Source organism: Strix aluco, chromosome 15 (assembly GCF_031877795.1).
Source record: "Strix aluco isolate bStrAlu1 chromosome 15, bStrAlu1.hap1, whole genome shotgun sequence".
Lineage (NCBI taxonomy): Eukaryota > Metazoa > Chordata > Aves > Strigiformes > Strigidae > Strix > Strix aluco.
The window spans coordinates 2,683,843-2,695,216 of record NC_133945.1 but is presented as its reverse complement, the minus strand read 5'-3'; the positions used below and the strand labels follow the sequence as shown (position 1 = coordinate 2,695,216).

At 51.3% G+C, this 11,374-nt stretch overlaps 1 protein-coding gene and 1 long non-coding RNA gene across 2 annotated transcripts; both read left to right on the top strand.

Annotated features, from left to right (window-relative positions):
• The first annotated feature begins 798 nt into the window (after positions 1-798).
• Positions 799-7,020, top strand: LOC141930459 (ubiquitin carboxyl-terminal hydrolase 42-like). Its single transcript, XM_074841309.1, has 14 exons — positions 799-822; positions 2,484-2,593; positions 3,197-3,397; positions 3,835-3,945; positions 4,019-4,121; positions 4,264-4,331; positions 4,393-4,557; positions 4,655-4,689; positions 5,081-5,163; positions 5,412-5,523; positions 5,854-5,994; positions 6,218-6,318; positions 6,431-6,527; positions 6,997-7,020. Exons 2-14 carry the CDS (start codon positions 2,578-2,580, stop codon positions 7,018-7,020), a joined length of 1,257 nt encoding a protein of 418 aa, XP_074697410.1. The 5' UTR covers positions 799-822; positions 2,484-2,577.
• Positions 7,021-8,837: 1,817 nt separating this feature from the next.
• LOC141930352 (uncharacterized) lies at positions 8,838-11,130 on the top strand. The gene is made up of 2 exons (XR_012625278.1): positions 8,838-9,159; positions 10,765-11,130. It is a non-coding gene; the product is annotated as an uncharacterized LOC141930352 (long non-coding RNA).
• Positions 11,131-11,374: the final 244 nt, after the last annotated feature.

The window sequence follows — 11,374 nt, the reverse complement described above, 5'->3', positions numbered from 1 at the left end:
AGGTGACAGGATGTGTGTTTGAAATCCACCCAGAGAGTATATGTTCTTGAAGAAGAAAGACAATCCCAAAGCATCAAGCTTTGGATCGCTGCAGCAGCTTTTGCAGTAAACAAAGACAGCCCTTCTTTTTTTCTTTATCTCAGTTAAAGCATTGTTAGATACCACAGGGATGGGCAATGGAACAAGTCTGAAGATAGCTTTGCCACTTGGTGTTTCCACTGCCAATAATGCCTAATGTGGGCAGACATAGTCTGCACAGGTCTGCCAGAGCTTCCTAGAGCCTGGAAGCCCTGGCAGCTGGTCCTGGTCAGGCTTCTTGATGCCTTTACTAATAACAGCAGTGAAATTGATATATATTATTTTTTAAATTTTTTTTTTTTTTTTTCTGTTTTTCCCCAGGCATCTTCAGAGGAATAATACTAAAAGGTCAAATAAGAAAAAACTCTGTCCAGGTGGTCTCATGGACAAGATGCCTTCCGTAAAAGGAGCCTCTTGGGGCACAGGAATTCTTCAGCCGCATTCAGCCAACTGCGCCCGCCTGCCGTGGTGTTTTGTGAAGGGTGGCGAAAGCCACGCTGCATAAGCCCAAAAGCTGTAGCTGAAGTGTGTGCGTGAGGAGCAGGCAGCAGCAGCACACGCTGCTTGACAGTCAGCTGCCAGGATCCTCTGCATCCCGGGTGGCATCAGGCACTGCCAGCTCCTGGGCCCTGACCCTGCCATGAGCTCAACAGGGAGGGAACTTTGCACCTCTGAATGTCAGATGGCAGCTGGAGGAGCGGTGCTAGAGGGGGCCTGGAAGCAAAGCTGACTTTGTCCTGACAGGTGAGGCTGCGGTGTGACAAGCAAATACAGCACTCGGCTGCTGGCTGGTCCCAGGAAAATGGCGCTGGAGCCTCACTGGTCCTGCTGGGGCAGGGGCAAAAATGGCCACGCCGAGCAGGGCAGAGTCAGGGGCAAAACTCAATACCACAAGCGGGGCAGGAGCAAAGCTAGCCACCCTGATTTGTGCAGGGGCATAAAGAGCCACCTGAGCAGGGCAGGACTAAATCCAGGTACCCTGTGTGGAGAAGGGGAAGAATTAGCTTCCCCAAGCAAGGGAGGGGAAAAACCAGCTGTCCTGAGAGGGACATGATGAGAAAAATCCACCCAAGCAAGGCTGTGGCCAGACTGGATGCCCCAAGTGGAGGATAGAAAGAGAACTCTTCCCTGAGTGGAGCAGGGGCAAAAGTAACTGCCCTGAGCTCAGCAGGAGTACAACTCACCGCCCCAAGCAGGACCGAGGAAAACTAGATGACCCAGGAGGGGCAGGGGCCAAACCGGCCAGCTCAAGTGGGGCAGGAATAACAAGAAGCTGTTTCGTTGGGGCAGGAGCAATACTAACTGCCTGCTGAGCAGGAGCAAGGAGTTATACCAGATGTCCTAACAGCCTAAACCTACCTAAGCCAAGCGGGTCAGGAACAAAACTGCCTCCAGCCACCCCGAGGGGGAATCTGGCAAAGCTGGGGCTGATAGAAAGCTCCTGGAGGCAGCTGAAAATGTGCAGATGCTTAAAATCTGCACAGGAACGGTTTTCGGAGCTGGAGGGTGAGAACAAAGCTGGGTGGGGGCCGGGCAGCCAGCCAAGGTCAACCCAGCGCAGTTGCTGCAGGTGTTTCTTTGGTAGTGCTAGTTCAGAGTCAACCTGTGGCTGTATCTTGGGGGGCAGGTAAAATTCCTTGGAGATGAACCTGTAAGAGACCAGGTGCTTTGCTCCATGAGTCTCACGCACACAGTCTGAACCTCGAAGAGTAGAAAAGAAACTCTCAGCAACCCGAATGTGCCAGCCAAAGCTGTGAGGAGGCACGCTTACAGCCCTGGGCAGGTTCCCATTCCTCTGGCTGGCGCAGCTCAGGGAAGAGGTGGGAGCTCTGTCCGCGGAGGAGCAGCCCTTCACCAGCAGTGCGCGGGGAAGCCCAGGGGCTGCCAGATGCTGGCTACGGGCGTTGCTGGGGCTGTGGCGGCTGCGTTGCCATGGCGCGTGCCCGTGTCACAAAGGGGCAGTGATGCCGCACCCACCCGGCACTTGTGATGTCATCTGGCCAGGACTTAGTATTCTGAAAAGTGGGCCAGCGAAAGCCAGTTGGGCTGAGTTGGCCTTCGGGATAACTCAGCTCCTTCCTTTGGAACCTGCGTGCCTACTTTTTTCCAACTATTTATCGTTTACTTCCCACTTCTCCTCAGCTTCCATCCTCTTTCCAAGGTAATTATGATTTGACTTTCAGGACAGATCATAAAGAGTAGGTAGACAGGGGATAAAAGTATCAAGAGGGCCTTTGTAATTGCTGTCAGTAGGGGGGTAGTAAGGACAATAGGGCTCTCAGCCTGCAGCTTGCATCAGCCACAAGTACCACTGGAAGACTTTTGTGGGAAGATGCTGTTCTGTGGGTTGTGTTTGGGGTTTCTTTAAACATTTTGTTGAGCTTCAATCATTGTTTTGCAATCAGGCATTTGCGCTGATCTTCTCTCTCTGGAGAGCACCCCAACATCCTTTGCCATCCAAAGATTTGTCTTCTGTTCCTGAGAGGAGCGACGGCTTCAATGGGGAACGTCTCCCGTGAGTAGTAACAGCTTCCCCAGCAGGTCGGGATTTTGGGAATGCCCAAAGGCAATGAACGTGGCTGGTGCTCCAGCCCTGAGTGTTGGTGTGCTGACAACCTAGAGTGAATTCTGGGGCCTTTCCTGATAGCAGTCAGACTTAGCCAGGTGTTTTCAATTACACACAGGAAAACACATTTTATCACTCCTCTGCCACTAGTACGAGACTTGGAAAGATGCCCTTGCTTGTAGAAAGATCGGACATCAGTAGGGTTACCTTCTGGGCTAGATGCTTGTTTTCACCAAGTTACAATCAGGATCAGGGAAGACTTGACCTGATAATCCACTTCAAGACTCTAGAGGGAAAGGAAGGTAGCCTGAGGCACAGAAATCAGAGCGTGGGTTTTTTTTGGCTTTCGGCAAAGTAAGCAGGGGAACAGACTAATTTCCAAAACTGTTTCTTGACCAGTAAATTTCAATGTCAGCGTGAGGCTTCTCCCAGTGCTTCTGGGTTGGGTGTAGAGTTGGTTGTACTGGGTGCTCCTGCAGAGAACTCGACTTTCAAATATGCTTTTGTGCAACAATATCGCCTCATCTCTTTTCGAATGTCATTCCCCTGCAGTCATTGCTGAGGGAATGGCTCCGCCACAAAGGATCCTCTATCCCCCGGAGAAGATTTGCATGGAATGGAAGCAGCGGCGGAGAGCTGGAGCGGGACTCTACAACCTGGGCAATACGTGCTTCCTCAACTCCACCCTGCAGTGCCTGACGTACACACCCCCTCTGGCCAACTACCTGCTCTCTCGGGAGCACAGCCAGTCGTGTGAGTGCTTTTAGGAACATCTCCCTGTAAATCTGCTGGGCACTTCCCAGGGATTCCCAGAATCTGGAATTTGATTTCGGAGAAAGGCAGCCCTTCTTTGTCAACCCCCCGAGTTGGTGGTGTTTGAACACTCAAGCCTAGAAGTCTCTTGTTGTATCTAGGCGTGTTCATCTTCAGAAAGGCACCTCTTTCTAGACTTGGGTCCCCATTCCTGCAAATTTAACTTGCTTTGCTTGTTGCAAAAGAAAACTTACGACAGTTTAGCATCCCTCTGAAGAATGTTTTCTACGCGCCAAAATGTGCCGGGCTTGTTGGGACATTGGCAGCTTGGGAGAAGAGGAGTGGAGACTGTTCTTATAACTTCAAGATCTCCATTAGGTTTCCCATCACTATGGGTATTTTGCTAACCGGAGAAGCTTGCTTCCCTCCCTCTTCAGGTCATCGGCAAGACCTCTGCATGATGTGCAGTATGGAAGAGCACGTTAACGAGGCCCTGCAATCCTCAGACACTGCCATCCAGCCTTGGGCTGTCATCCATGTTCTCACACGTAAGTCATTTCAGTTGCTTTTACAGGGTTTTTTTCCATTCTTGTAGGAGAGAACTACTAACTTCTCTTTTAGGAATAGGAAAAGATTTCCAGCTTGGCATGCAGGGAGGCGCACGCAAATTCTTACACCGCACTGTCAACGCCATGCAGAGAGCTTGTCTGAGTGGGGACAGCAAGTAAGCATAAGCAAATTACTTTTCAATGTTCTCAAGCTTTTTGATCACCTTGATGTACTCCCATCAAGGAAACCCCACACCAAGAGCTTTCAGACAAAGCAAAAAACTCGGAGGAGCTAACTGTCTTACCGTTTATTTCCAGCTTGGACATCTCTTCTCGATCAACTACCATTGTCCATCAAATATTTATGGGCTCCCTGAGATCCAGAGGTACTTTTCCATTGCTCTCCTTGGAATTGTCTGTGTCCTTCTGTCTGCCTGTGATAAACAGATGATGGTGTGACTGGCGCAGTAGCTATGAAGGACGTAAACTGGCACAGTCAATTGACTTCCCGTATTGCTGAACATTTTGATTTGCCTTCCAGTCACGTGCTTGAGCTGCAACGCGGTTTCCGATTCCTACAGATCCTTCCTGGATATTCCTTTGGATATAAAAGTAAGAGGGTTTGTAACTGTGCTTTGGGATGTCCCAAGGCCCCTGTAGCTTTCCTGAATCAACAGAGTTGACTTAAAAATGTATCCCGCAAACGCAGGAGAGCCTGGTGGTGGGTGGGAGGTGGAGTGGATGGTATGCTCCTAGGGAGGCCATGGCAATGGTGTCCCTGTAGGTGCTGGCCTTAAGCTGAACAAGCACACGTTCTCCTCTCTGCACCCTTGATGTACTCTCATCCTTCTTCCCTTTGCTCTTCCTCAACACCCGTCTGGCTCCTAGGCTGACGGGTTGTGTTGTTTTCAACTGAGCAGTGGCACAGGGATGCAGCTCATGATAGCCCCGTGAATCCCTGGGCAATGAGGGAAATGTCGAGCATAACACCCTCTTTCTGGCTCATTCTGGACACTACTTGTGGGTTCACAGTGGCTCTCCTCAGCATCACCTAGCTGGGTGTTTGTGTAAACTAGTCAGTGTTTGGGCGAGGGTATCTCCCGCAGCTCAGTGCTCTCCTTTCTCACTCCTCCAGGCCGCATCATCTGTCACTGCAGCTCTGGAGAATTTTGTGAAACCTCAGCAGCTGGATGGTGAAAACTGCTTTAAATGTAGCAAGTAAGATGATTACTAACAACACATTAGTACGAGGTTGTGTGTGAAGGTGCTGTATGTCATCTATCACACGTCACCTTTTCAGATAGGTTTAATGCACCATAATGAGACGCAGCTTTTTTTTAATATGGCCTTACGGTACTGAATAACCTTAAAATAGCATGAGGATGTGTGAGCCATGGAAGGTTAGCTGGCCTTCTTGGGGCAAGACAGGGAGCATTTCAGCACTTGGCTCTGTGCTTGGTTTCAAGGTGTGACAAGACGGCTGCTGCCTCCAAGAAGATTACAGTCCATCACGTGCCCAGGGTTCTCACGGTGTGTCTGAAAAGGTGTGAAGATGTCACCGGCAGGAAGATCAGCAAGGTGTGTATGCAATTGGGAGTGCAACTTCCTCTTCCTGGAGCAGATCTCCCAAAGCAGTGCGCTCTTTCACAAGCTGTTTATGTTGAGTTTTTCGTTTTCTTCTGGGGAGGGGAGAGTTCCTGTGGGAAGACCAGCACGTACTCTGCTCCAACAGAGCTGCTTTGGCCAAGAACAGTTTCCTGCTCCCCAAACCATGACATGTTGCTTTAGGGAAAACCAAGTATTCATGAACCCCAAAATTGTATTTATGCACCTCTGGCCCCTGGTCTTGGAAGGCTATTTCATGTAGTAGTTCAGGATCATTTCTGAGCCCTCTCGGTCTCTCCGTAGCTTGTGGAGTATCCCCAGTACCTGGATCTTCGCCCGTACACGTCTCAGACAGCTGGAGAACCGCTCCTCTACTCCTTATATGCTGTCCTGGTACATAGTGGTGACACCTGTCACACAGGACACTTCTACTGCTACGTGAAGGTAAAGATCAACATCCTTCCTCGCAAAGGAAATACGTGTGCTGGGGACGACAAATGTTCATGGCAGTGTTACTGGCAGCCAAGGTTTTGGGGGAGAAGGTCTCCTTAGGAGCTGGACTGGATTTGTTTTGATTTGATGTACTCTTGGTTCTGTAGTTTTCTGCCTGTGTTTTTGCTGAGGAACCACGCAGTTCATCTCTGGGTATCGATGCCTTTTTTTACAGGCCAGCGATGGACTGTGGTACGAGATGAACGATGAGTCTGTGGATCCTTGTGACTTCGACACAGTCCTCAGTCAGCAAGCCTATTTGCTGTTTTATGTCAGGTAAAAACAAATATTAAAATGTGATCAGAGTACATTTCCTTTTCCTGGCTTGGCTTTATTTCTTCTCATCCTCTTTCTGTTTCTATTTCTATGTTTCTCTTTCTGTCATCAGAGACAATTACTACCTGCGTCCTTCAGTGCTGTCAAATCTGAACTACCCCATGTCGGTCCTTATCTTTCCTCGCTGGGCTTTAGGCTGCTGCCTTGGTGTAAACTGCTACTTGTCTGCTCTCTGAAGCTGGCTAAGAGAGAGAAGAGCATTTTAGGGGGGCCTACAGAAAAGATGGGGAGGGACTCCTTATCAGGGGGTGTAGTGACAGGACGAGGGGTAACAGTTTTAAACTGAAAGAGGGGAGATTTAGATTAGATACTTGGAAGAAATTCTCCCCTGTGAGGGTGGTGAGGCCCTGGCACAGGTTGCCCAGAGAAGCTGTGTCTGCCCCCTCCCTGGAAGGGTTCAAGGCCAGGTTGGACAGAGCTTTGGGCAACCTGGGCTAGTGGAAGACGACCCTGCCCAGGGCAGAGGGCTTGGAACTAGATGGTCTTTAAGGTCCCGTCCAACCCAAACTATTTCATGAGTCTATGATTCTATGAAATGGAGGTCGCAGGGGACCTTGTGGGAAGACCATGATCGAACTTCCCATTTGCAGTCTTGGTTAGGTCTTCTCTCTGTTGTAGAAACTGCTTCAAGAAAATGACTGAACCCCAAAGGAGGCTGCAAGAACAGCCCTAAACAGAGATCACTCTTTTTTTCTCCAGGTGCTCTGAATTGCAAGTTGAAGAAAGGGCTTCTTCCTCACCATCATCTGCCTATTCCTTCTTCAGTCAGGGGGTGGCTGGCAACAAACAGGAGGGTTCTGTGGAACCACAGGGTCTGCCTCATCAGACAGAGGTAACTGGGGAGGTGGGTCAGGGTATCAGATGGACAGGGGATTTCTTTCTGGGATCTTGACATTGCTCTCTTTTCCCTGCCACACTCCAGCTTTCCTCACAGTTGCACCACTGCTCCCTCTCAAAGCATCCCGCCTAGACCCATCCCATTTCTCCACTTTTGCCCCTTGTGCCTTTGCAGCCCTCCCGGAGAGCCTTTGGGAGGCCCTTAGCTGTCCCCTCCCACAGCTTCTGGGGGTTCCCCATGGTTGTGGTCCTTTCAGGAGGAAAGGGCAGGACCTTTTCACAGGTCTCTTTGCAGGACGTGGCGGTGGGCACAGAGGACTCTGCAGAGAACAGCGGCTCCTCCGCACTAGGCAGCACCAGCCGGCTGACCTGGGCAGGGGCATGGGAGGCATTTTCAGGCTGGCTGATCCGTGTCTGGCCAGGCCAGCTAGGCACGGCCTCCTGCGTGAGCTCCTCCTTGCATTGCCTCATCTGCAGATGTCTAAGGCTGGTATCCAGGAGGGAAGCTGTGTGCTCGCTCTGCTCTCAGTCATTTGGCCGTGTGCTGGACACCGTGCCAGACGAGAGCAACAAAGAAGAGCACGGATTCAGTCCTTCTTCCCCCTGCCAGAGGAACTGTGACAAGGAGAGGGCCCGGAGCACATCCCTGCTGCACAGCTGTGATCTTCGCAGCCGGTTCGTGGAGGACAGGGAGCACAACTGCTCTGTGAGGAGGAGGAGGAGAACTATTCCTCCAAGTTGCGACTGTGCTCCCAGAGGTGACGCAGCTCCAGGGCCCTCCAAGGGCAGCTCCCAGTTGGCTCCTGCACCCAGGGCTGCTCAGGAGCAAACACCGCCAAGGGAGAGAGCACGGAGCAGATCCCCGTGGCCAGGCTATGGTCTCCGGAGCCATTTCATGGAGCACAGGGAGCACCACCACTCTGTGAGGGGGAGGAGGTGGTGGAGAGCAAATCCTCCACACTGTGACCAAGTCCCAGGGGATGAGGCAGCTCCAGGGCCGTCCAGCGGCAGCTCCCAGATGGCTCTTGCACCCGGGGCTGCTCAGGAGCAAACCCCGCCAAGGGGGAGAGCACGGAGCAGATCCCCACGGCAGGGTTATGGTCTCCGGAGCCGTTTCATAGAGCACAGGGAGCACCACCACTCTGTGAAGGGGAGGAGGTGGTGGAGAGCAAGTCCTCCAAGTTGTGACCAAGTCCTAAGGGATGAGGCAGCTCCAGGGCCCTCCAAGAGCAGCTCCCAGTTGGCTGCCACACCGAGAGCTGCTTGGGAGCAAACCCTGCCAAGGGAGAGAGCACGGAGCAGATCCCCACGGCAGGGCTATGGGCTCCGGAGCCGTTTTGTGGAGCACACAGAGCACCATCATTCTGTGAGGGGGAGGAGGTGGTGGAGAGCAAGTCCTCCACACTGTGACCAAGTCCCAAGGGATGAGGCAGCTCCAGGGCCCTCCAACCACAGCTCCCAGTTGGCTCCTGCACCCAGGACTCGTTCGGCGCAAACCCCACAAAGGGAGAGAGTGCGGAGCAGATCCCCGCTGCACAGCTGTGATCTTCGCAGGTGGTTCGTGGAGGACATGGAGCACCACTACTCTGTGAGGAGCAGGAGGAGGAGAACTATTCCTCCAAGTTGTGACTGTGCTCCCAGAGGTGACGCAGCTCCGGGGCCCTCCAGTGGCAGCTCGCAGTTGGCTCCCACACCCAGGGCTGCTCGGGAGAAAACCCCGCCAAGGGGGAGAGCACGGAGAAGATCCCCACGACAGGGCTATGGGCTCCGGAGCCGGTTCATGGAAACCACAGACTGTGACCTCTCAGCTGGGAGAAGGAGGAGGCAGACGGTTTCCTCAGAGTTCCAGGTCAGACAACAATTCTGTGCAGTGCAGTGGTGACAGGGGTAGACTGTGCCCCTGCATGAGAGCAGAGCGTGTCAACCTTGTGTTGATTACTACAGGTAATGTGTCAGTTGCATGGTAATCCCATGTTGGTCACGTGTCAGTCCCGTGTCATTCACATGTTGATTCCCCATTGATTGGGTCTCAATCCCGTGTGGGTCCCCTGTTAATCCCATGTTGCTCATGTGTTATTTGTGAGTCAACCCTCTGTTGATTTCCCATTGGTCCTGTCTCAATCCTATGTCAATCCCATGTTCACTCCCTGTTCATCCCATGTTGTTGTGTGTTGCTCACGTGTCAATCCCATGCCCACATGTCAACTCTATGTTGAGTCCCCATTGATTTTGCCTTAATCCCGTGTCAACCCCATGTTGGCTGCGTGTTCATTGCATGTTGGTCATGTGTCATCCTGTGTCATTCACATGTCAACCACCTCTTCATTGCCCATTGCCGTTGCCTTAATCCCATGTAAATCCCATGTCAGCTCTAAACCAATCCCCGTGGATCTTCCCTGAATCACATGTTAATTTCGTGCCAGTTGCATGTTGCTCATGTGCTCATCCTGTGTCATTCACATGCCAACAACGTTGATGCCCCACGGATCCCGTGTCAACCCCATGTCACTTGCGTGTCGTTCCCATGTCGATCCCCCGTGGACCCCATCTCCATCATATATTGGTCACGTTTTAATCCCATGTCAGCACCGTGTCGATCCCATGTTGATCCATGTCCATCCCATGCCCATCCTGTGTCCATCATGTGTCCATCTCACGTTGACCCATGTCCACATGTTGATGCATGTCCATCCTGTGTTCATCTCATGTTGACCCTGTGTCAATCTGTCCATCCGATGTCCATCTGCTGTTCTGTGTCCATCTCATGTTAACCCATGTCCATCCCACGTCCATCCCATGTTGACCTGTCTCCATGCTAAGTTCATCCCCTGTTGGTACTGTGTCCATCCTGTGTCCATCCCACATTGACCTGTGTCCATCCCGTGTCATTAGCACGTGCCTCCCCCCCTCCCCAAGGGGACCCCAGTGTCCAGGACCCTCCTCCTCCCCACCCCATTAACCATGGGCATTAATTACCCCCCACCCCTTTAATCACCCCTCATTAAAGACCACACATAATGACTCGGGCACAACGAATGACCATGGCAATGAACTATTCATGGGCATGTGGCAACAGGCAAATAATTGGCCTCAACACCCTGTGCGTGAGGAAGTAATTAATCAGGGTGACTTATGGCTAATCAGCCTGCTTATGTTAAATAAGGGGTGGGGCTATGGGGGCGTGGCCTGGTGTGGTGTCCCCCTCCCACACCCCCAGCACTGGTAATCAATGAATTAAAGAGTTAATGAAGTGTTGTGGTGTGACTGGAGGGGGGGAGGGGTGGGGAACCCAGGCATGGCCCCTGCCCCCCCCCATGGCCTCAAGGACTATTTATAGCCCCGCCCCTCACCCCACGGGGCCCTTCTGGGGGGGGAAGGGGAGGAGCTGCCCTGCCTGGATGGGGGAGGGGCTAGGGGGGGCAGATGTGGGGCTGTTTAAAAAACACCCTACCATTACAACCGTCCTAAGGTCAAACAGTGCCACTTTGTGGATGTAACTAAACGCTCCTGATATATTTGTAATTCTAAAAACCATTGACATCTTTCCAGGTTAGCAAGCGTTTTCCACGGATAATCAGCACAGAGTCATGCAAATGAGCGGTGCTTTAGAAAAGAACTGAGACTAGACAGTGAGAGGGCCGCAGAAGAGAGTGCTACAGGGTAACCAGAAGAACAGCCAAGGAAGCACTAAGGGACCAACAGAATATTCAACAGAAGAGAATTAAAAGGCGTTTGGCAAGAAAATAAAAAATTGGAATGAAGATTTGGTTTTAGCCACACTCTTACTAGTGTAAAGATAAATAAATATTCAGAAAGTAAAACACGAAAAAATACATCTGTTCTGCTGACAGCTCTTATTTTAAAAACCGGCTCTAACAAAAGAACTAAATAAAAACATCCTGAGTTTTATTTCTCACATTTCCAGGTATCTTTCTACCTTCCATTTCAGTAATAAGGGCACCTGACTCTTCTCACCTAACTTCCAATATCTGCATGACAGGTTTCAATTTGTCTGTTTTCCTCTCAACTACACCACAGTTATCACTCTTACCATAGGTACCTCTAAAAACTAATTATGTGTCAGGTAGACTCTGCTCACCTTGGAATGTGTTTGAAATGCCGGTCAGGTGAGTTTCTCTCCGGGCATGCTCCCTGCAGG

Coding starts and splice junctions, on each gene's coding strand:
- LOC141930459 (XM_074841309.1), top strand. Junction 5,524..5,853: donor CCGGCAGGAAGATCAGCAAG/GTGTGTATGCAA, acceptor GTCTCTCCGTAG/CTTGTGGAGTATCCCCAGTA. Junction 6,528..6,996: donor CTTTAGGCTGCTGCCTTGGT/GTAAACTGCTAC, acceptor TCTCTGTTGTAG/AAACTGCTTCAAGAAAATGA.